At 41.6% G+C, this 25,850-nt stretch overlaps 2 protein-coding genes across 4 annotated transcripts in view; one reads left to right on the forward strand and one right to left on the reverse strand.

Moving 5' to 3' along the window:
• Window positions 1–15,555, reverse strand: part of DHRS3 (dehydrogenase/reductase 3) — a 30,135-nt gene extending 14,580 nt beyond the window's left edge. The window contains exons 1-2 of one of the 3 annotated variants that reach the window (XM_042051322.1): window positions 15,310–15,555; window positions 14,591–14,950 (exon numbers count right to left, since the gene is read on the reverse strand). In XM_042051322.1, the coding sequence (XP_041907256.1) occupies window positions 14,591–14,863 (273 nt within the window). In that variant the 5' untranslated portion in view covers window positions 14,864–14,950; window positions 15,310–15,555. Of the gene's footprint in view, window positions 1–12,228; window positions 13,916–14,590 lie in introns of those variants that run through there. The other 2 variants (XM_042051321.1, XM_042051323.1) reach the window with 2 other exon arrangements.
• A 7,653-nt stretch (window positions 15,556–23,208) lies between these two features.
• LOC121675685 (arylacetamide deacetylase-like 4) overlaps window positions 23,209–25,850 on the forward strand; it is an 8,286-nt gene continuing 5,644 nt past the window's right edge. The window contains exon 1 of the mRNA XM_042051319.1: window positions 23,209–23,564. Coding sequence (XP_041907253.1) covers window positions 23,394–23,564 — 171 coding nt within the window. The 5' untranslated portion in view covers window positions 23,209–23,393. The remainder of the gene's footprint in view (window positions 23,565–25,850) is intronic.

Here is a 25,850-nt window from a genome sequence, read left to right on the forward strand (position 1 = left end):
TAAAAGAGTGAATTCCAATCCTTTTCGTCTAGAGGCAGAATTTTTATTACTTTCTATGTTGACTTAGCACTCAATGGGATTAACATTATTCACCTAAACAACAGTCAATTCCAGTTGTACCCCAGTCACCCTTTTTTTCCTCTGAAAGAAACCAAACAGCACCTAAAAAAATTACAGAGGAGTATGTCAACACCTGCCTGCTATTCAACAGAGACCTTCCTTGGAAAGAAAATGTGTGATTTTCTGTCTGCACACAGGCATTTAAGACCAGCTCCCCCTAAAGAAGGGAACAAATGCCCACTGTTCTCCCAGTCAGGACTATTTAAGGACAGGTGGCCCCTTGCTGACTTTTTTTTTCCAATGTTTTTTCCAATTGCTTTCGTCTGCAGCACGAACTGCTACTCCAGACTGCCTTGGGAGCGACTCTTCCCAGCTCTGCTCGGAGCAGAGGAGGAAGGGGAAGGGTGAGGGTTGTTTGCAAGGAGAGGTCAGGCAGGAGTCAGCCTTTACAATCCCATTAACGCTGGGACAGGGTCAAACCGAGTGCACGTTCCAACAAAAAGCACCAAGTGGCCACAAACTGTCACCCTGCAAAGGTCCCTGGAAGCATCTGTGGGGGAAGAAAGGACAGACATTTAATGGTGAATGTCTTGCCACACCATGTGTGAGAACCGGCCGCTGCTCCAGGGATCCAAAGCACACAAAGAGATATCCCGCAGTAAAATTCTCTGGCTGGAGAGCAGGAAGAAGTGGCGTATCTGGGGGTGGGGAGAGGGGTAATGTTAGAAAAGTTCTGTATTTGAGGTAAGGGTTTGGAGACATCCACCAATAGAAATATAATACTCCACCCTGCAAAAATAACTAGTGTGCTGCTGCCGCCTCCGTTTGCTTGGCATGGCATCCCTATAATCCAGACTCCTATAAAAATGTCCACAGAGATCTCAGGAAATTGTGGGGAGGGTAAATATGCAGGTGCAGAAAGCCCTTCTGTCCTGCATGCACAGCAGACAGGATGAAGGGATAGAAAGTCAGTAAATAACATTTCAAAGGGGAAAAAGAAATTACTGCCATGGTCATACAGGACATTTCAGCATCACTGAAGGTTTGCTGTGTGCACATTTTCCTTCCAAAATGCTGCATTATTATTTTTACTTATTGGATATAACTCTACAGGTAAAGAATTCTTACCATGTGGCAGGCTAAAAGTTCATTGTAGCAGAGTTAAACATTTACTACAACACAAAGTTATGTCTACACCGAACAGTAACTGTTTGTTTTTGGAAAGCTAAAGAAGTCCGAAAGTTTAGAGTACAGGGTAATGTTAGAAGAAAGGGATATGTGGAATTAAAAAGTGGCTCCAATACAGCATTATTTCACCTCACTAGGCAAAACTGCCCATAAGTTGCCTCTTCAACCAACAATTAACTGAAAAGTCTGCACTTCTAAACTAACAAAATGGAAAAATCTGACAATATAAATGTATGGAAAAGAAGAATTAAAGAGCTACAAACTGGGTGCTAGTTGGTTGAAGTGGATTCTTCTTTAGAGTTTGCCTTTCTATTTCTGAGACAAATTCTGCAGCAGAGCAGCCTAACCTTGAAACGTTGAAATGCTGGGTGGTTTTAAGTTCTAGTGGAGAGGGCTGGGCACTGCATCCCCCCAGGGACAGCACTGACTCCTAGGCTAGACCCTGCACAGCTTATAGAAGCATCAATCATGCTGCATTACCAATTTAAAGAATTGTCAGCTTTAATTCAGAACACCTTCAGTTTTGCTCTAAGCTAAATCACGATGAGCAATTCACCAGCACTTCACTTATTTTGGGGAATATAAAAAAAATCCTCTACAAGCTCTGTAAAAATAAAAAATACAAATTTATCAATTAGATGCTATACTCAAAACATCACTGAAAAGAAAAACTAGGGAAGGGTTTAAATTTGTTAAGCTTGGAGAAGGATTGCAACAAAAACAGCCATGGAAACCTAAGGGTGAATAATGTTCCCAATGCTGTCATTATAAACTGCCCTCCAGAAAGGGCTAAAATATGCTCCAGATCATCCATGTACATAATAGGATTCAGCTCTTGACTGAAAAAATAACTTCTCCCGTGAGGCTACTGGAGAAGTACTGGAGTTAAAATAGCCTGCCTTAAATTTGTGTATAAATTGAACACCAGCAACTGCTCCAGACAAGCTCCCCTACAAGCCTTTCTTTGCCTCCAGCAAAAGAGAGCTGCTACCATTTTCAAACCATATAAAAGCTGTCAAAAGGTGCCTTTCTTATAAGAATTTTAGTCAAAGAAATAAAGGGCACTGCTTAAGAAGAAAGCTTCAATATTGAAATGCTTAACTGGTTGCCTATCTTTTCATGTGCTTTTCAAAATGTTATTTTTTAATGGTGGCTGTTGCTATGCAACAGGGCAGAATCTCTAAAATCTATTCATGTGTTGTACAAATGGCAGTTTTCAGGACATATTTAACTCTCTCAGTCTATTAAGTCAAAGAAGGAGGATGGGAATCAGAGGACTGTAAGCTCCCAGAGCACACACACCCCCAGGGGTACAGCATGGCTTTAAAAAGGGTCTTTCACTGATTACACAATTTTTTTCAATACACTTTTAAGATAAAGAAGCTACCTTGCTTACAAAAAATGTGAAAACCAGCACAGCTCTGGTTAAATAAAATGATATCTAAATGTAGAAACAAAAGTTATATATATGTTCATTACTTTTATCCAGAAATGATCAAAGCAATTCTAAGCAGATTCTGCCACAATGGCAGTTATTAGAACAAGAGGGGCTGGTAAGGCAGTCACAAATCCAGCTTTAGCATATTCCTAACTTATAGCTGCCTGGAAGTTACCGTCCTTTGGAAGTGATTGCATGCTTTTCAGGCCACTGCAATGCAAAATGAAGTTAATTCTCTTCAATGTGAACATATAATCAATTAACTTATCACAGACCATGAGACAAACCTGACTTTCCAATAAAATAAACGATATAATGTACCTGGTCAGTAACTGAGATTTAGCCGAGGGGCAGAAATAGAATATTGAGTGACAGTAATTCTCGGTGTGTTCAAAGGCAGTCACAAGCACAGCTCTTTGCCTGAAGAGTTCCCTCCCTACCAGCAGCTTCAGAGCATTGGGGATCTGGAGACTGCTCCAAGAAAGTGTGTGAAATTTAGCCCTAAAAAACAGGCTTATTTTTGGTTGACTCACATTCACTGTAGGACAATCTTTGCTTCCACTTAAATATAAGTGACAAACCCAACTGAAGTAATGGCCTGAAGGACAGCAATCCCCATGTGCAGCAGTGGGAGATCTGGGATGGATTGCCAGTGTTGGAATTGCACTCAGAAACATGGATCCTGAAACAAGTAACACCACTTGGCCTAAAATCTGAGACTCAAATGCAAACCAAAAGTGTTTTAACTGATTTTACTGATTCCAGTGCTAAAGAAGCCATTCTGACTTCATCCCGAATATATCAACTCCCTCTGAAATGGATCCTTTTTCAGTCTATAACCAGCATTCTGATTATTTAGTCCCATTACAATTTCAACAACAACTTGAAATTGTGTAGTCTATAATTTGATATAATTTATTTTTAAATGTAATTTATTTTCAGTGGTTAAGAATTTTCTATCTCTTATTGTCCCTTTCAAGTCAGTGAGGAAGAGAAACTAAAATCCCTTTACAGATATAAGATGCTCTTCTAAATTTATGATTTTGCACAAATGCTGGACTAAGATGAAACCGTGTTAGTGGTCAAAGGCATCAGGAAAGCTCAGTGAGAGCTGTAAACAAGTGCAGTGATGTCAGGAGGAGCTGGCTGACCCACTGCTGAACTCTGGGCTCTGAAGTACACGCAAGGTGCCAGATCCCTTTCCCACACATGTGTGCACACATACACACACATCCCCCTCCTTTCAGCAGAAAAGGTGTCACAGAACAATCTGCCACAGTTGCACATCATCATCCAGGGAAATAAACCCTGGAACCCCTTTTGACGGCTAAAGAGTTTGCTTTTGAAGAGACAAACCTACTTCCATAAGCACATCAAATATAAACACAGCACGGACAGCAGTCTCTAAGGGGCCTGGATTACAATCCAATAACAAGCAGCAGAAAGCTACAGCATTGCACAAGCAGCACATCCCAACCCCAAAATCAAACAGCTCGGTTCAGCGAGGCAGGACTTCTGTGTTTCCCAAGGGCCTTGGAAATGTTCTGACATAATTCCTGACAGCTCACTGTGGCCAGAGCCAGCCCTGAGCTATTACCATTTGGGAAAGAAGCACTTGTACCAGCTGGATGTCTTTAATATCCCACTTGGAAGCATGACCTGTCTCCTTAAGGCAGTAAGCTGAGTCTGTCCTCACTGGGAAGGTTTTTTAGGAGCTGGGTACAGGGAATTTGACGTTGTAGTCAATGTCAAACCAAGCTGGTGAAAGGGGATGTCAGGATTTTCTGTTCCCTCTCCACCAAGCTTTGCCCAGGGAAGTGCTGATCAGAGACAAACTGTCTGTGTTTACTGCCAGCAAGGAGACTGAAATGACAGGTAGAAGACAAACACTAATTTAATGTTCATGTAGAAAGTATCTGTCTTCCCACTGTTATTGCTGATCCATTCTGTTGAAGGTCATGGAAAGAGGAACTGCTCAGTGTCTTTAGAGCAACACTCTTCAATCCCATAATTTAGGCCTGGCATATTTGAGTTTTTTCTTGAGGTCCAGTAAAATGATTACCTAAGAATTTCGGCTTTCAGGTAAAGTAGTGCAAGTTTGTCAGCTCCTCAGACACTAAGAAAATCTTGGGCGTACCTAGTGATTCAAAGAGCAAATAGAACAAACCCCAATTATAAGCACACAAAAGATCATGGTTGAGTGGTGACTCCTGACTTCTTAATGTAGGCCTGGCCATAAAGGAGACATTTGCTCCTCAGTGAAGCTTCCGAGAAACACTGAAGAAACACTTCAGTGCCTGATGTTTGACTCTCTGATACAGGCCAGTGCTCGAAGTTTCGACACCAAGATTCTAGTCCAGGACTTACTGGAAAAGAGGACCTACCAAAAAGGCAAACAGCACCCGTGGATACACTTGTGCTGCCCAAGAGAAGGGATGATGATGACTGAATGAAAAGTCAAGTTTGAACTCCATTTGCACCTACTTTAAAAGGGTCTTTCACTGAGATAAGGGAAAAAATACACTGTTATCCAGGTCACACCAACTGCCACCCACCTTTATACAGACTCTTTGCAATCTGTGGCTAAAACTATGTCATACTACAGGATAATCACAGCCAGAATCTTTCCAGGCATCATTTTTATACCACTTCAAAATATGTATAATTTTATGTTGGTTAAATGTACTCAGAGGTACAACTCTCACTGATCACACACTGAGAGCCAGGTTTACCTCACAGGCACACACCTAAAGCACAATTGATTCAGCAGAGCTGCATTTGTGCTTTCAAACATGATTTTATTGCTATAAATGGAGCACTGACACATTTGCTCAGGCAGTGTAAGACAACAGAAATCCCTATGTTAACCAAAACAAATAAGCTCTGCAGCACTGCAGTCAATAAATTGTAATTAAGAAGGCGGCAAGAAAAGGGTGGCTGTCCACAAAATTCCATTGTAATTATGCATAGTTTATGGCTAAGATAATGGGATGAACAATTTAAATTAATTACAAACTCTGCCAAGGTACCCATCTATTCCCAAGTCTATTAATTAGAATCAATTTAATCCCCACTGGGATAAAGGTCAAAAAACATGTATTTGACCCTTTTCTCCTGGCGTCAGTGTTATCAGCCAATGGATCTGGCAGTGCCTGGGTCTGACTTGTTCGACTCTTCAGGATGTTGACAGGATGCTTTGAAGAACAGAGTCTGGGCCCAGCTAAAAGATCTCTAATAATTTCTGCTTTATATTCCTGATAAGCACAGGTTTAAAAATGCCAGAGCTTGTTCGCTCTCGGTGGTCAGCTCTGAGGCTGTTTTTCTCTGTCTTGAAGAGTTTTTCTTTTCAGTCTCCCTTTCCTGCAGAAAACCTTGAAGCAGCAATCATGTTAGATTTGTGCTTTCAATTTGGGCCAGGGATCAAAGTGAAAGTGAACACTAAACACTAACTAGCATTTGTTAGTGGATTTTAAAACAAATACTCTAACTCATCCTCAGTACTCAAATTCTCAATAATCATTAACTGACATTTTCAAACTGCCCAGAAGGAAAGATACAGAATTTCTAGACCCTTGTCCAATTTTATTGGAAGGAAATCAAGAGAACTGTTGCCTTTTTTCCTTCTGCCCATCATTCCTGTAGAATCAATCAACTGGCTACTTCGGTGAACTTCATCATTATCATCTATTTGTCCTCTTTTTTTTTTTTTTGCCTTAATATTTTCATCCCTCTCAGGTTACTGTCAGGCTGAGTTCCTGGTCTTGGCTTTGGCAGTTTGATGTAAAACAAGATAGTTCTTGATGTACCAGCTTTGAATGTTGCTGATCGTTTGAGAAATGGAATTCAGAGTCTATTCAGAGTTTTCTAAGTTCCTCCTTCATAATTTTACTATCCACTGCATAGTATTGCCCTAATAAAGCAGGTTTCCACAGCAGGCTCAAAAATAATAAAATCTTTGATTCCTTTAAAATGTTTTTAGTCAAATGATTAGGACTGTATGCACGGATTATGGTCACTCTTAAAGCAAATTGCTGTGCCTGGCTAATTAAATTAGACATTAGCTCAACAGCATGTTTGATTCTTTTATAATGCAGTAAATACTACCTACAGTGCTTCAGATGGAAATAGTTCTACAAATCTGAGACTTTTTCCTAGCCTGTGCCAGAGCCATGACATAAATGCAACATAAATACACAGCAGTACTTTTACAAGTCACTGTAGGTGATGAAACAACGCAAATAAAATAGGGATGAATCACTTCAGATAAGTAACATGAAACATTATAGACCAAAACCTTCCTATCAGCCCTGAAGTTCAGAAAATCTGCCTTTTTCCTTTCTGTGGTACAAATAAGACTGAGAATTACGGAATCAGGGTATGGTTGAGGCTCTGGACCTCTGCATGTCCTCTGGTCCAAGTCCCTGCTCAAGATCAAACACCTCATCTACTGCTTTGACCAGGTCAGCTCATTGTGAATTTCACTGCCTCATCCTCCAGCTTGCCAGATCTGAGCCTCTGTTTTTACTTTCAAGGTATTCACTTTCACTTTACCCATGTTCCCATCACTTTTCATTTAGCATCAGGTCTCCTACTGCAGCCTTTACCTCCCAGCATTAATTTTTAGAACAACCAGTCTGTTTTCTACCACACGTCCTGCACCTCTCTAAACATTCTTCAAAACCCTTTACTGCTGCTTTTCAAACCCCACCTTAAAACTTCCATTGCTGTGATGCCTCCCCCAAAACTTTAAAGTGGCTCAACGAGTGGTGCTCCAGACTCTGGCTTTAATTAGCAGAGAGTTCTGTGTTGGTACTCATTGTGGCCTTTTGGTTTTTATTTCTACTGTCACATTTATTTATTTTATCCCTGCCAACCCTGAGGCCAGCATTATCTTTTGCTGTTGTTCTTATAGAGCACATTTAGCATCTTTATGCTAAACAGTGTGAAGTCAGTTTTTGAGGCACTGCAATGGCATTAATATATAACCTCATCCTTAAAACTTTAAGACTTTTTACAGCATTGGCACAGTCCTTGTATTTAGTGAGAAGCCTCATTTAACTGCCCTGATGCCAGACCTTCAGCATGTTAAAAAGTGCTGGATCTTGGTGTGCCAACACAGCATGGTCTCATTGGGACACTATTTTCTCATGACATCACCATATCCCGATGGGAGATGACAAGCCTGTAACACGAAGTTCCACTTCTTGTTAACATTATTTATTCTCCTTACAACATACCCAGCAACAAAAAACAGGTATGCTCCAAATCATAAGTTAAAACAGCTCCAGCCCAAGCTGCTTCACAGACACCAAAGATCTGAGAGCTGATAAATTCTGGCAGTGCCTGCCAGGCAGAGACACTTATTCAGCATGTTATTCCAACTGCTGGCCTTGGCACCAGCACCCAGCACAGGCTTCATGCCATCGCAGCCTGGGACTCGAAACAAGGTCTCTTCTGCCCATCCTTAAATCCAATCAACAAAGTAGGGAGCTGCCAACAGGAAGCCATTAAATAAAGCTGCCATCAGGATATAATCTTTGGAGAAATAAAGCCTTTCTGGAGACCGTAAAGCCACCCAATCAGATCTGTGCTCTTATAGTTTACCAAAAGTTTCAAATTAATGTATTATTTTGCATGACATGGAAAAACATTCACTCCTCAGTTCTTCTCACGTACTTCTGGTTGCTGGTAAGTTGTGACGTGCTCTAATAGTTCACTGTAAGATTAAGTGCTTAAATTTAAGAAAGATTAAAGTAACCATCATTTAACATATCCCTGAAGCTGCTGCATTCCTATGGTGGTTTTTTTCTAACCACACACAACAGGAGATTAATCACCTACAGCCTGATATTTGCACTACAGGTAAATATTCTCATTGCACTACAATATCTACAGCATAGAATATGTGCACTTTCCTTTTAGATTACATTATCTTTTTCACATAATGTCAGATTGCTTTTTCCAAATGGTTACTTACTTTTTTGCATTTCAAAATGACTGCAGAGAAAGCCATTAGACACGTGGGCTGTATGTCACTGTGGTACCACCACAGGGCAAGAAAAGCATTCAGAATGGGCACAGATGCTCACCTGGCAACAACTGTATTAGCATTGAAATCTAAATATATATATATGTGTAAAAATTTTACACTGAGTCTTTTAAAAATTATTATCCACCAGGCCACCTTAACACAGTGCACCACACTGGCATATTGCACTGCGTAATGTACATCAGAACTGCATCCATTTCTTTTACAAAATTAATTTTAAAGGCTTTCTGACTTCATTACGATAGGTCATGATGCCTGTTAAAAACAAGTACATGGTGATTAATCAGATTCTGAGGAAAATCAGGTCCTCTCAGCTCTGAAGGCATGTAATTTTAAACCAGTTCTTTTCCTTCTATCAGGACTAATCTTCTCTGGGGTGGCCAGATCAGGTCTAGTCATGTTCTGAGCTGAGAAGGAATGAATGTGTCAGAAATCAGTTATTACTTGCAGAACAAAAGTGTCTCCTTGACAACTCGCCCAGCACAATGGATTTTAAAGCTGACAGACGCAGAAGGGCTTGCTGGGATTCCTGCAGAGATCTCATGCCTTCCCATCCCTTCCCCACTCCCCCAGCACATGGTCAGGAATTATACACCTTTGTACATTACAAAAGAAAGGCTTCCAGGTTTGGAACACTACAGCCCTTCTGGATGAAGTCCGGGGCACATTTCCATTCCTGTCTGCCAGGAATTTGATGCCAGGCAAGAGATACTCTCCAGTGCAGTTTAGTTAAGAGTCTTCTAGAGGCCCTGAAAGTGCAACCAGAGATGAATGTTTGAGAGTGACCAATATTTTAAGTCATTTTGGAATAAGAACTCTTACTAAATCCATGGGAGACACTTACAGCTTTTGTCCTGCACCTCAAAAAAAGGTGCAGGACAGTAGCAGTGGCTGTCTTTTGCCCTCACTTCAGGAGATCGGTATTGTAATATCCAGTCTAGTCACAGTGCAGTTAATCCTTGATCATATAGTATTGGTATGTGTTATAAAGCTTTTAGAAGACATATACTAATTCATACAAATCAGGACAATAATATAGGGGCCCTTCACTTAAGAGTTGGACTCAATGATCCTTGTGGGGTCCCTTCTAACTCAGAATATTCTGTGAAATAATATGTCAACATGATTCATAAAGACCAAAGTGAAATATTCGTAGGCCTACAGATGCAGTTTGTGTGGGAGGAGTGTGCCATTGATAAACTCATTTCAAAACTTGCCAAATTTTCCATTACTGGGAATACAAGTCTAAATTCTAAGACCTGGTAGCATTTTTTTACGTAACCTCTCTCCAATACTCTCAGCCTAAACACAAAATAGCCTCAAATCTCACAGAGCTAAACCCCTCCAATTATACAAGGCTTTCAAGCACTTGTAGTTCCTCTGAGGTTTTCAATTCTGTTGGAGAAAGTGGAACACTGAGGGAAGCTCCAGGTTCCAACAGCAGTGTGGACTTGCACAGCTCTCATCCTTGGTGCTCCCCAATTGCCACTGAACTGAAAGAGGACAGCACAACCAAATGACAAGAAATCTTCCAAAATGCAGACACTGAGGTCTGACTTTGGAAAATGTTGTGAAAATACTGATGGAAAGAACAGCTGAGATTTTAGGGTTGTTAGGCTTTTTTGGAAAGGCCCAAGAAACTCTTCCAAAGTCACTGTCAGATAAACAAGAATACTACATTACATATTAGAGTGGGGGAATCTGTTTCTGTCCTATCATTAACATCTTTTTCAGTTACTTTTATTAGGTTTTGTTGACATTTAAAAATGCAGAATGCCTACGAATCAAGCATCCCCTTCCTGTTCAATCACACCTCAAATTAGATAATCTGTGAACAAAGTAAATTAAAATGACAAGGAAAATTTTTAGAGATCAAGGTTTTCTAGATGAAAACCTAACAAAGAGCAAGACATACAAAAGACATAGGAATCAAAAGTTTTTCACTAGAGACCATCAAAACCACAGCTGACAATTCCCTGGCAAAGGCACTATAATGAAACTTCTGTAGGAAAAGCAAATGGCTTTGAGGAAACCAGGAGCAGTTTCCCACTCTACTGAGCAGTGAATGAACCCATTCAGTCCCTACACCCCCTGACTGTTCACATCTGCAGAGGGTTGTTCTCCAACACAAGAAATACTGTTCAAAGGGGCCAGTCTTCCCAATATTAACTGGATTATACAGTACAGTCTTTGCAAAACACCATTAGGCTTTGGAAGTGGATTTTTATTTCATAGGCATTAAATCATAAACTCATAAAAGTCTCTCCTTCTCCCATTTCATTAACACAGACATTCCCTGCCATTCTGGCTCACTAGAGTATCACCAGCTATGAGCCTTGAGAGAGCTACCAGTGTGTGAGACTGAGGCAGAGGTGATGCTCCATTGACCAAATACTTTTAAGGTACAGTCAAGTTCTCAAGAGTTAAAGCAAGCAACAGTGAGGATTTTGAATTTTGCAAGCAACCAAGAAGGAACTGAAAGCAGAAAGTTAATTTCTCCAGCAATTCAGCCACAGCAAAGTAGCTTCTCAGCCAGCACTTATGAATCTGGACACATCTCTGGCAAGTTGGATTACAACACTTGAGCACTTCCGGAGAAAAGTCAGTGCTGTTCATCCCTCATAATAATACTAACATGTCCTGGATCATCTGTAACCACTTCATCTCTGCATACAGCTCATTTACATGCTCTTGGCTTTTTCCAGAAGTGCTCCAGGAAGCATTTCAATACACAGTGCCTCCCAGGACCAAGTAGTTCTTGACAACTACTTGAAATTACAAATGGAGTACGGATCCTTTGACTTGTCAGTGTACACCTGAACAGGGATGATCTGATTATTAAAGTCTCTCATGGCCTAAAAATTGCTGACCGTCTTAATTGAAAAAAACAGAACATACACTTCTGAAACTGCAAGTAGAACTGGCACTGCTTTGTGCCCTTATTGGCCATTTCTTTGGAGAGGCCAATGAACAACTGTGAGAAAAGAAACATCACCTGAGAAGGAAATGTCTCCTAGACATTTATCTATCCAAGTCACATTTGAGGAACAGTGGCAGAGCAATGGGGGTAAAGAATGAGAATCAGTATGGATTTACAAGATCATGCCCAAGAGACTTCCATTCCATTAGATTGAGAATTTTAGTCTCCATGCTCATCAATCAAGCAGAAGACATTGTATTTCCACTCGCATAAACCCTTTTGGGATTTATTTCTTGTCATCTTCATAGCTTTAAATGCAAGATCAAATTTGACAGTAGAGGAGTTGCAGATGTGACAATTGATAATCTTGTGAGATACAACATTTGCCATCTTGCGTGAAAATGGCTCCAATACATCTCACTTGTGAGCAACAAAACCAGCCTCTGAAACTGAGTGTAAGATGAAATCCCATCCAGCCTAATTACTAGAGAAGTTTCATATGCTCACAGTCCCAACTAACTTATCTTTCTGAAGATTGTAATCTCAAAAATATGGTTATATATCGCCGCCTACCTCCAAAACCCCGCCACTATGTCTGTGTGCGCAGGCGCTGGGAGCACTTGGTCAGGACACGCTGCACACCCTCCACCAGAACGTGAGCCCGCGGCACTGCTGCCAACCGCCTCCATGGCACGCTGGGCTTGGCCCCAGAATTCCACGCCTTTGCTGGCAGTCTTTTTCTAAACCTGGAATATGGTGACTACACCATCTGATAATCAGAATCTGTTCTAAGTTATTTATTATGATCAATAATTCAAGCTTAGCATATTATTGTAAAACTGTTAAGAGTGTAAAAAGAGAAAACCAGTCAATTTTCACAAGCCTTATCAAAAGATGACTTGCTAGACATTGCAAGCCTTTTTCATTTCTTTTTGATTGTCAAAGGCAAAGTGTAAAATTGAAGAGGAGTGCCAAGCAGAAGGTTGTGCACGGTACATGGAGACTGCATAAAATCCACAAATGTAGGGTTGAGCACAGAAGCAGGAAAGAAATGAAATCTCAGAGCAAAGGGAAAGCAAACTACCACATGTAGGTAAAATTGGCATTAAAACTGCTAAGGAGAATATGCCAACTTTGGTGTTCTCACCACAGGCTGACAGGCAATGCCACTACCAGGGGAATCAGAACTTGCTGAGTTCCGTATTTGACTGACTGGATACCATGATGTAACTGAAAAGAAAATCTAATTCAAATTGAGTCAATGCAAAGACTTAAACACCTTGATGACACACATGAAAACATCCCAAAAGGCAAAACACCCCAAAGTTCTAACCAATAACTAGCAACACAGAGTGTTTCAGAACATCATATGAGACAAGTACAAAGGTTCCCAATAATTATTCTCATTTATTCTTTCCTTGTACAATACATAGAGATTTTGTAGATAGGACACACAGATAGACTACAGTCTGTGTCTGTTTACAGTAATTCCATCCTCAGCTCTCTCTCAAACAGCCCTGTCTCCTTTTGGCCCCTGTCCCCTGGCTCCTCAGGGCCATTGTTCAGCTCCCAGCTCAACTGCAGCAAAACAGCTCTTAAATGTACTGTAGAAATGGTGGCACTTTAATGCCAGAGCTCAGCATAGCAACCAGCCGCCCTAAATAAATAAATAATGAAGCGTGGTATTCCAAGAGATAATATAAATACACTTTCAGCAAATTGCTTGGGTCCAAAGGTCAGTCATCTTGTTTGCTCTGACTCCCAGAATGTGTAAATCTCAACATGATGTTTAAACACAAACACAGACAAACATCAAAGTTCAATGCTGACATATTTTACACCTCCGAGTTACATGCCAGAATAGCTCTGTACCACACAGAGAAAACTGTAATGCATGTGTAAGGAAGTGACAAAACACTATCCTGAACTAAATCCAAATTTTTTTCTTTAAATAGCCTCTCATTCTGTATTTTTCCTCTTCTTTCTTCTCTATTTACTCTCATTCATCCTCTCACACAGAGAAGTATTTGTGCAGCTGTCTAATTTCACCAGTCCTCCCCTCAATTACCAATAAAGGGGGAGATGAAACTTTCCATCCCAAGACTCATTTCAGGGATATGTTCCTGTATCCCCTGACTGATTCACACATAGGGACATACCTGTACTTACAAACCACAAAGTTTCAAGGTAAACCACCAATTCCTGAGCAAGAGAATGGACCCACCAGCTACGCTGGCACTTCTGGGCTCCTGTGCAGACACACCACTCTCAGCTGCTCTCCTAAAGGAAACGTGCAAATAATCCTACAGCTCCCACTCAAGCTGTGCTGTTCTTGCTAGGTTCTCATTCATCTTCCATTTGAACAGCTCTGGGCTGCCCAAAAGTGAAATACAAGGGACTTCAGGAAGCACAAGAAATTAATTTCACAAATGGAAGCCCATCAGGGTGAAAGGGAGCGCTTTTCCCCACCATCCCAGAGCCACCTGCCCCTCTCCTCTGGGGTGATACACCTGGATATGATCCTGATAGATGAAGGCTCTCTGTACATGACCCCCATGACCAGCAGTGCCAGGAAGAAGCCCAGGAAACAGCAATGGAAGTGAGCACTGGCTCCATGCATGAGAATTGCTCAGCTCTCCTTCCCTTGCCACAGGAAACCTGGCTGAGGCAAAAACCTCTCCTTTGTCAGCAGAGGGGGATTTACGCGGGGGACCTTTCTCACCATCGCATTTTCACGGATGAGACAGGGAAAGGCAGGATGCAGGGATGGAGGAGTGGGCAACTTCTGAAATGTAATTGATGTAACAACTCAGTTCTGCAAAATGACAGCCTCTCTCACCTTTTCCAAGTGATCCCACCAATCCCACCTAGAGGTGAGGGAACAGGGCTCCCTGGCAGAGCAGCAGGTGGGCGCTCCCCTCCCCTCCCTGCTCACCTTCCTGGCTCCTCTCCTGGCGAATTCCCGGGCCAGGTGCCGGCCGATGCCTCGGCCCCCGCCGGTGACCAGCACGTTCTCCTGGGACAGGTCTCGCAGCTTGGGTGGCAGCACCAGGCACACGGCAGCTTTCACCATCAGATACACCATCTGCACCGGGAACAGCAGCAGGGCGCCCAGCCACTTCCAGATCATCCTCTTCTCCCAGGCAAAGTTCTCTTCCAAACCTCCACAAAACCAAGCTGACAGAGGACGAAAAGCAATACCCTTCATGCACCCCCAGATGGGTGACAAGTCTTCAACCCCCTTCCAAAACTTGGGGGCAAGACGTTCTTGGACTGGAAAAATCCTTCTCTCCCCCTACAAAAAAAAGAATGTAGGAGTAAAGTAGTGCAGAAGACCAAGTCACTCCCCTGTTTCTTGATCGGTGTCCTCTGGGATTGTCACATGCAGGTAAAACGGTTTCCTTGCTTTTTAACAGGAGAGCTTTTTTTTAATTAAAAGAGAGAGAAAAAAAGAGTAAAATTAAAAGTAGCCATACATCCCTCCGCTGCAAAGACCCACATAAAAATCCAGGATCCAAAGGAAAGGTTTTTATATTTGGAAAAATAAAATAAAGCAGCCTATGTCTCCAAATTTCAGCCTGCAGTGCCTTCCAGGCAGCTCATTTCTATTCTTAGACTCAGGAAATTGCTTAAATAAGACAGAATTGCCAGGACCTTCTTTTTAAGAAAGGCTCTATTCAGGGTGAGGTTGTTGTTTTTGTTTTAATATCTATAAATATCTATAGACGTTCTGTCCTGAGCCGGCTGCAAAGGTTGAGCTGATCACCGCCTCTCTCTGCCCCCTCTCCCGGTTTTTTCACTTGGAGTGTCTGATCACAGAGCAGGAATTATGCCGTGCACTAGTTCAGCTCTGGCTCTTACTCATTTCTGCCTATTGCTGTCTCTGCCGCTCAGGGCCGCGGCGCTGGGGAGCTTTTATACCCCATTAATCCTGATTGACAGTTAAAGTGTCGGGGCGATTTCACTACTGTTCCTGGGAGTGGCTGCTGCTCTGCCCTCCCCCGCCGGCCGCCGCCGCGCCACGAACTCGCTGCGGCTGGGCGGGCGCTGCCAGCGCGGCCAGCAGGGCCACCTGCGGGCACCGTGGGCCAGCTGCGGAGACCTTGGGCCAGCTGCAGGGACCCTGGGCATGCTGTGAGCACACTGAGCTTGCTGCAGGCGTGCTGGGCGTGCTGCGGGTACACTGGGTCAGCTGCGGGTACCCTGGGCGACCTGCGGGTACACCCTGGGCCACCTGCGGGCATGGGGGGCAAACTGCGGGCACACTGAGCTTGCTGTGGGCATGTTGGGCTCATGCTATGCTGCACTTGTTGCATGCTACGCTGGGCTAACTGTGCGCCACGGTGGGCTCACTGCATATCGCGTTGGGTTCACTGCATGCCGCACTGGGCGCATGCCACACTGGGCTCACTGCAGGCCCCACTGGGCTTGCTCCTTGTTGCCCTGGGCTCTCTTCATGCTGCCTTGGGCTCACTGCATGCCACACTGGGCTCATGCCACACCGGGCTTGTGCCACGCTGGGCTCTCTGCAGGAACCAAAGTGCTCTGTCACCAAGCCAGGCAGCCCCTGCCTCCTCCCTCCCCTACACGCACCAGAAAAGTGCCCTGGTCTGACCTGAGCCCAGGGAAAACCAGGTCCAGGAAGAGTCAGGGCTGAGGCTGAGTTCAAGGGAGCCATCTCTGCCACACGGAGATCTGACAGAGAGCTGCTTGCCCAAGATCAGCTGGCGTGGAGAGCAAAACTTCTTTCAGCCCTAGATTGGCAGCTGAACCCAGCCTAGGCTGCTACCATCAACATATAGACCCGTGTTTTTCTGGACAACATGACACCTCATGGATTTTCCATGCTGGAAGATGCTTGCATTGCTGAAAACTGGGGATTTAGCAGTGGGCAGTGAAAAAGGCAGGCTCTGAGTGACAGAGGGAGACTCACCCTTCAACGAAGGGTGGTTTCTTCCAAGACTTTTTTGTCCAGTGATAAGGGCATAGTTGGAACCCCACAAGGTCTCCATAGCGCTTTGAACTCTTTTGTAACAGGGGAAAGGGCAAAGTGTATTACGGCAGGTCCCCCGGGCTGGCTGTTTGCACTGTCAAGCGTTAGGTAAGTTATGATTTCAGTTGTACAGATTAAGCTTTTCTGAGGAGGCTCTAACTGCACACTCATGCCCAGGCAGGAGCTGTGGCAGCAATCAGAAATAACCTATAATGCAAAGCTTTGAGGATGTCAAAAGACCTCAAGGATATCAAACCTCACAGTGTTGTCTTCACAGCTGGGCTGGAAAGAAATTCGGGTTTATATCTGCAGGTATCATTAGGATTTATCAAAATTAATCCAATCCACACGTTTGCTCAGGTCTGGAGCCAGATGCACTATCCTGGGAAGCCATCTAGAGGTAAACACTGGAATTAAGGGGAAATGGCATTTAAAGACATTCTCAAACTACTTCCCATCTATCGTTGCTAAAACACCACCTCAATGGAAGTTTGAGTCTAAGTATCTGTGAGCGAGAGAGGCGCGTTTGGAAGCTGAATCCCCTTAAGAATGAATTCAATTTTCTTCTTTGGAATCAAACAAGTATTTTTGAAAACAGGCGTTCAAAGTGGCCATGTGAGGACAACGTTCAGGGGGTTTTTTGTTTGTGAGAAGAAGGGCAGCCAAGTTTCTGGTGCCCCCTATATTCAACAGATATATCACACATGGGTTTTTTAATACAAAATATGAAAAATACCTAAATCCTTGAATTTCAGCTCTGTTAAAAGTTCTGCGAAAGTTTTAAGGGAAAGAAAAAAGGAAACTTGAGAAGAGAAACTTGCACAATTTTTACCTTTAACTGCCAGGTTACCTCATATGATATAAGCCATATGACTGTCACTGCATAATCACAAAGTGTCAGGAGAGATGGTTTTGAAGAGAAGATGAAGCACCCTAACTGGAAACTGTCTGCACATACTGTCAGAATAAGTGAGTGTTCCCTAACTCAGCTGCATCTGAAACAACCAGAGAATTTCCATGGCCTGTTGGCAGCGTTCAGCACCTCGCTGTGTTTTTACAGTAATACCTCTAGAAATGCAGCTCGGGGAGGCACCTGGCATTACAATTTTCCTCTCAGCCCAACAGCTCTGGAGGGGAGAGAGAAATTACCCAGAGAGCCCAGTGTCTGGTTTAAACAGAAATGATTCAGTGTCTGGACTGGGAACAAATATGACAAGTTTCTGGTATGGAAATAAGGAGCAGTGTTGAAAATGAAAGGATATGAACTCCATCAAAGTATGTTTGGCCTTTTGATTCCTGAGTTCAGTCTCTTTATGCTTAAAGCACCACAGACACATTTAAAATAGAAAACTCATCAGTATTACACAGTTAACTTGTTTAGATTTAAAAGAAAATCATTATTAATGTAAAACATTTGCAGATCCTTTAAAGCCAGTGGGAATGGACTGATCTTGTGAATATTTATTTCATGTATCTATTTCCATCTTGAATAATAATCTAAATGTGTTTGAAGTGATTTTTAAAATTCACTATGACTTTGACCTGTGTACAAAGTTGCTACCAAATTTGGATTGGAATTTAAAAGACAGTTCTAGATCTTTAATATTTTCCTAACCTGCTCTTCAAATTTCAATAAAGTATGAATTATTTTACTTCTTTATTACTTTAGATTCTCCTTAAGCAGTGGAAACTTGTAGATGCTACATTGTACAAATCTACAAAAGCAAGAAGCAGAAGCAGATTTATAGTAACACTGAAGTTAGTGCATCTTGTATGTAGTAAATAAAAACTATGTGCAAGTTATTTTAAAATTCACCTAATTCAACCAAAAAGTCAAATAGTTTTAAATACTACACATCCTATATGTAAGAACATTAGAACTTTAGCGGTTGGTCCCTTTTAATTGCAGCTCCACTCTGAAAAGTAGAAAAAAAGGAATATTCTGGGATTTCATCTGATTGTTGTACAGTAACCACTGCACTCTTTCTTGCAAACTCTCACCTTTACAAAACCAACATGAACTTCTATTCACAAAGTCCATCTCTGTTAATGAGAACTCCCTAAACTACACTTTCATGTAGGGCTGATTATCCAAAGTGTTTTCAGTACTCCAGATGCAAATGGACACTCAGCACATACCTTTGTAAGGGTAACAAGGATCTGTCACATCACAGCAGTTCTCTCTAATTATCAGTTCAAAGTTGTCCTGAAGTGAATCCCAGCCATGTTTCCCCTCAGAAGTCCTAAACCAGTGCCCTGAAACATTCTATAAGCAGGCCTGTTAATTCTGTAAAATTGCATCAGCTTCAGAATTAATTTTGCATTTTTGGCAGTTGCACAGTAGTGAATCATTTGTTTCCTACACAGACATTCACAACAAAGTATAAACTGAAAAAACAATCCAACACAACAACTGTTTTTAAGCCATTTTCAAGGCACTTTTTAAATTCCAGTTTACGAGAGCAAGAAGGTAGTCAGGCTGTCTGGCACACAGTGGGATTCTTGGGGTGGTCCTGTGCAGGGCCAGGAGTTGGACTTTGATGATCCTTATGGATGTGTTCTAACTTGGGATATTCTATGATTCTATGTCATGTATTTCAGTGGTAACTCAAGCCAGTCTTGGCTTCCATTTGTTGGTTTAGATTTCTGGGCTTGTACTTGTGCAGCTTTTGGACTGTACTTAGTGTAGATTTACTCATATTCTCAATGAGAGTCATAGAAACCAATCTTTTCTGACTTGCCACAGCTTGAAGGAAAAAACAGCAGTGAAAAGCACATTTACCTCCAAAACAAGTTGATACACTCTCTATACACATCACTTATATGACAAAGCTCCATTTTTGCAGAACGATGTTACCTGGATCTATGAAGAGGCTCAGGCAGTGTCTGAATGCTCACAATTCATGTTACACCTGTATTTATAGGCAGAACTATGTTCATAGAGCCTATGCAGCCAAGTTCCTACCAGCCTTGGAAGGCTGTTTGTGCAAATGAGGATGCTAAACTGCAAGAACTTTTGAAAGGAAAATGAGCTGGAAATTAAAACCATGCTTGAGGCACGTCTGAAAGCCATTTGGGCTAACAATTCCCTGTTTTCAACTTAAAAACCCCCAGTCAGATATATACAGTGCAGACCTGGGAACACAGAGCAGCAGTTACACAATGAAAAGTCTGTGTGACTACAGTGTCAAGTAATACCATTTTTTTACATCAGTGCAGGGTTCTTGATCATAGACAATCAATCATGATCACAGAATAAATCCTCCTTTAAAAAAGGAAAACCTTTTGCCAAGCTGATCTGTTTTTTGTTAGATGAAGTACTGCTGTCAGATTTGGATAAATCAAGAGCTAAATTTTTGTGCTTCTTGATTTCATTCTTCCCTTGTGTTCACATTTTCCATTTGAAATTTATCCCAGGGGTTCTGTGATTTCACACTGTCCTTCTATACGCTATTAAGACTCTGATACTGTTGCCTTCTAAGTGGAGTTTTGCCATGGACTAAGCTCAAAGGAACCTGGTTTCTGGTTAACTTCCAGCCTGACAGCCAAGACTCTGTGTCAGGCCTTTTACAAAAAGCTGCATTTGGATGTCTTAGGGCTTTGCCAGGGTCTTACAACAAAACAGTGTCATGAGTAAAGATATAAAAATGTCTTACTGAGTAATTCTAAATTCTAGGTGACATCCCTTTCTAGATTCAGGATCTTTAAAAATAATTCTCTTTATAAGCAGAAGTTTCCACAGTGCACATAGGGGCTCTCTGGAACTCAAAAGGATGCAACATCACCAATGTGGTACTTGTTCCACTTGCTGAGTTGTTTTAGTACATGTTAGAGTTTGTCATTTGTCGCAACTGCCCTTGGTTTTCCTTGCATATCTCTGATTAGAAGCCAGATCTCTCAATCTCTTAGGCACCTTCTTCCTATTGGAAGAGAGAACAGTGCAAAAATACCACATGTGAACAGGAACGGAGTGACCACGTTTGTTAACCTGATTGACTCACCTTCTCTTTGGTGCCTTTACTCACTTTTAGGCCAGTCAGTATTTACCCATTCCTTCTGACTAACTCCTCAGTCCTGCCAAAACTTCTAAGACGTACAAGGAACTGGGGAAACAGAAGAATTATGTCCTTAAAGCTCTCAAAATTAGAGAAAAGTCCTGAAATCCTACTAAACCAGTGTGACCGATTTCGACAAAAACTGAACAGCAAGCTAATGCCTGTAACAAGTTTGCACTGGAAACTTGTAAACTAGCTTAGGAAGGAAATCTCAGGATAAAATATTCCCTGAATTCCTTCTAACAATGTCTTTTTAAAAGAATTCCTTACATGCAGCTGTAACTTCTTTTCAGAGTGAGTGGTTCACTAATACGTACTGAGGTGAAATAATTCAGTATCGCTGTTGTCCGCAGGGACGGCGCGAAGAACAACACAAATTCAGGTCAGAGAAGATGGTCGAGGCCAACCCTTTAATGCCAAAAACCCGTCTTTTTATGGCATGATTCGCAGTAGAGAAATGACATGACTGGCCTATTGATTGACCTCCCACCAAAATGACTGGTTGAGAGAAATAGTTCCCATTCTCAAAATATTATTCTCAACGAACCAAAACAATATCCACTGCATTCTCACAACACCCAGCACCTGCAGATCGTTTACAAAATAGCAAACCATCTCTCAGCTAGTTTGCATGAGAACGGAGACTTTCACAGGAGACTGCAAAAGGTGGAAAATTTCTCTGCTAGCCTCTTCAGCATCTACGATTCAGGGCCTCTGACTGTCCAAACTTTCTTCAAACTTGGCACCAAAGAAAGTCAAAAAGAAGAGGAATGTTAGGAAGAGAATGGTGGTGTCAAAGGCAAACGGTTTTGGTTGGGAGGCTAGGATGGGTCAGATGTATTAACTGATGTGGGGAAATAAGATCACACTAAAATCAATAAACCCCAACCTAGATATTACTTCTCAGAATATAAAAGTAGCCTTAATTTTTACTTTAATTTATGTTGTTTTGTTTTGTTTTTTAAAAATCATTCAAGTTAGTGTACCCCCACAGGTCTGGATGGAGTAGGGTTGGGAGGGGCTCAGTGAAGTGTCCTGCACCTCAGCAATGGAAGAGATCAATTATTCTCCAGCTTAGTCAATTTATTTGCATCAGAATTGGAAAGATGACTGTGATGACAACGTCCAGGCCTGCTGAATTAAGCTGAGAGCTGCATGTTATAACTTACATGGATTTCATAATCCTCTTATCCTTAACACCTTTATCTGTCTATCTATCTATCTATCTATCTATCTATCTAAATTTTAAGCCACATAATTCAATCATCTGTACTAACCACTGAGGTTAAGGATTAGGCCTATTCTCTTAAGAATCCAGTTTGGTCAGTCTTATCATCCAGTACTTTATCCCTTATGACTCAACTTGTTTACTCATTCCACACAGCTAAATATTTTTTTACCCCACTGACTAATTCACATTGAAGTTTCTTGCTCTTTCCTGTAATGTATATTTTGTACAAATGGGATTTTTCTAAGCAGATATATTTTGTCTAGTTTTTTAAAGTGTGTAAGAACAAGCAGAAAGGACTCACCTCTCTCCAGTGAAGATCTCACTTTCTGAGGGAATACACTACAGGTTAGTTAGCCAAATGCAGAATCCTATGGCTCATAAAAAGGAGTATTTCTCTTCTATGGCCATGATTACAAGCTTTTATTAGGGTTTTTAAATGGAGAATCATGGAGATTAGTGGGGATAAAGAAATATTTCAGTGTTTAGGGGATAAGCACAGGTTGTATTGCTTATGTCAAGCTGAGCTAATGCTTGTTTGCTTTTTAATGTTAACCCAAACAAGTTTTGTCCAGTCACATGGTGGACAGACATACATGGAATATTTCCTCATTCCTTCACTGTCATCACCTCCTTTGGTACAAACTTTTGGATACTGTATGCTCTGATAACACCTGAATTACAACCATGGATAACGCAGAGTTTTCTTAGAAAACACAGCAAAATATTGAGTTGTAAAGATATCAAAATCCTTTCTTTAGAAAGAATCAGCACAGAGGGTTAGGGCCAAAATTCTCCAAGTCAAGGAGAAGTTTCCCTATGCTAGCACTGCACCATTGGTGAGCCCAGAGCCCCTGGTTGCACACTCAGGGTGGGAGCCACCAAATAACTGATAGGTCTATGTGGATCTCCAAAAGCAAAGTTCCTTGAGATTTAGTTCAGAATGCCTATTCTAACTGTTCTGGCCAGCTGTCTGCCTCAGCGAGTGAGCAGGGGAAAAGATCAGCACTAAGCAGAAAGCCTTGGAATCATCCTTCAGACCTATTCCAAGAGCAGAACCACTACAATTCCTGACCATGGAGACTGGAATCCAGCACAGCCACTCTTCCATAGGCTCTTAGGTAGGGTGGTATTATTATACTCACCAGTACACTTGAAAAACATCCCAGAGAACTTTTCAGGCCCATAAAGCAGATGAAAAATAAAGCCCATTTGCAATTTGGAATATACAAATGAATGGTGTTTCATGGAAGTGATTGTGCTACATATGAGCTTGGATCATGCCAATGTGCAGTTGTCACAGCCGGATGTTTGCAGGCTTCCGGCACCTGTCAGCCCTGCCTGGAGGAGGAGGGCATGGGGAATTTGGTATGCAAATGACTTCTCTGTGGAATCAGTCTGGAGGATATAAATACTGACAGAATCATATCAAACAGTGTCTAATTATTCCCTCCAAAGAAAAATGGAATCCTATTATATTCTGGTTTTAATTGCAGGAATTTTAGTTGCTTTTATATTGCTGGTTTTAATTGCAACTGATCATAATTTCTTCAAGGCAGAGATTCTTCCTGATGTTGACCAGCCAGCAAAGCTCCGCTTTTATCACTGTATGTACACTCTGATGGAAATTCTGGTGAGTTTATCACGCTCTGGGATACTGGGATTTTCAGGAAAGTTAAAACTTGAGTATGAAGATAGACATCTAAATATTTCAACTACATGTAATGGGAAGCACACAGTAGTACAGAATTAAAGGCCAAAAGTTGATTTGGTTTCTATTACCATATATAAAGCAGCCAGGATGAGGTGAGTTCTTTTAATACTGAGATATCCATTTTTATGCTGCAATTGTATATTTCTGTAGTGAAATGACTGGTCCTGTGGATGACAGGAGGACTGTGGATATCATTTACATGAATAATAACCCAAATTTTTATATCTCAGTGCACTCTGATATATGTAAGTCAATTTCCTAAATTCTGAGCTATCTGCAGTAATTTTCTTATCCTTGTTTCTGTTCTTATTCTGCAGTGAATTATTGAGTCTTAATTAGATGCCATAGAACCAGGTAGGCTGGAAGACACCTCCAGAAGTCATCTAATTGAACATCCTGCCAAAGCAGGTTTAGACCTGTTATCACTTATTATCTAAGTACCCGTAAGCCAGACTCACTGTGCTGAGGGCTTTGCCATCACAGGAAGTAACAGCTTTTGCCCAAAAAGCTTTCAAAGTAGGCAACAGCAGCACGTAGGAGCAGCCTAAGCCCTGTCACGTCTGGCACGCAACATGTCAAAAGAAAGCCCGCGGGAAAATCAGAGTGGTTTCTCTGATGTTTGTATGAAGCTCACCTCAATTCTCTAATCTCCAATTATACAGAAAGAACACAGGAACTCGGGCCCACATCCTGAGAGGTGATTAGGGCCATTACCATCTATTAAAGACTTATGTGGGTTGCTTGAACTTGCACAGCAGCATTCACCAGATTCAGTGGTTGCCCCTGATTCTCCAGTGGTACCTTTCAGCCTTTTCTGCCATGAAAGAAGAGGCTGCTGTCCTTGCATATCACATACTGCTCTTTGTGTTATGTCATATATAAACTTAATATAATAATACAACCGTAATATTATAATATGACATTGTTATTAAATCCTTTAATTTCCCTACTTGGTGGGTGAAAAGATTCTTTCAGGTGATACTTTTAACCCATTTACACAGCTTTTAAGTGTCTGTAATGGCATATGTGCATATCCTCTCTTCTTTGATAATACATTCCCTAAGCTTCAGCTTCCTTTTTCTGAATAGTTTTTAAGAAGCATTTCACCACTTGCTAAGCATTGAATCCACTCAATACCTATTTTTCTTTCAAAAGCCTTTAGGCATCTGCTGATACTTTGGGTGAATTTCTGGTTTATGTTTTTGCTCAGAGGAGCAGCCCTCATAGTAAGGACTTTACAGGTTTCTTATTAAATGCATAATGCTTTGTGTATGACACGTATGGTATTAACTTATCCTGCTCATCCTGATGAATGCTGCTCTTCCTGTGCCATCAGTCTGTGGCATCACTGTGCCAGTAATGTGTCTGTACTGTATGCTCCTATAAAAACCTATAAAATGCTCCTATAAAAACAGTCTTTTCCTCTTTTCTTCCACCTTACTTGCAGTATGTCTTAGAAAAGCTGCAGCACCAGATAAAGGTACCTTGTGTACCAGAAGGTACACAAATGATGCTCCTACAGCATCTGTCCACATCCCCTGTCATAAAGAGATCAATGACCATCTCAAATGGAAGAGATGAGAAGAAGCCTCCTGGCTTTTGTTTTAAACTACTCAGACAGATCTGTGTTCAGACTAACTGTGCATATTGCACCATGATATGAAGTTTTGTTGATAATTACAGTGGTTGGAAGAGCACACTTCAGAGTGACTGACAGACTGTCTGATGTAGTCCTAAAGTCCATGAAGCTCAAATTGAGTGGGTTTTGCTGCTTTTGTGATTTGGTAATTATTTAAAAGTAAAAATCTGGTCCCCATATGATCTTCCACATAAAAAGACAGTTTGTGCCAGAATTTAGGTGTTTCAGCAAATAGTTTTTCAAAGACCCTGTTTCACAAGAAAAGCTGACATGCTCTTTTTCATACACATATGCCCATTTTTGGACCTGGTTTATGTAATACATTTCACCTACTGTCTCGGTTTTGAAAGACAGGTGTCTGCTAAGGAAGGCAGAGGCCCCCCTTGAAGTGGCAGATATAACCCCTTTTCCCTCCAAGTTATTATATTTTGAAATCAAGGGCCTTTAGGCAAAGATGTGGGAAATAGGAATAACAGTTCTTTACTCTATATATATATGTATATAACCAGTCAAACAAAACAACAACAACTATGGCAGTAACAGCAATCACAAACCCAGTCCCAGCC

This window comes from Corvus kubaryi, unplaced genomic scaffold (assembly GCF_017639235.1).
Source record: "Corvus kubaryi isolate FWS band 111438036 unplaced genomic scaffold, C.kubaryi_AGA036_p1.0 75, whole genome shotgun sequence".
NCBI lineage: Eukaryota > Metazoa > Chordata > Aves > Passeriformes > Corvidae > Corvus > Corvus kubaryi.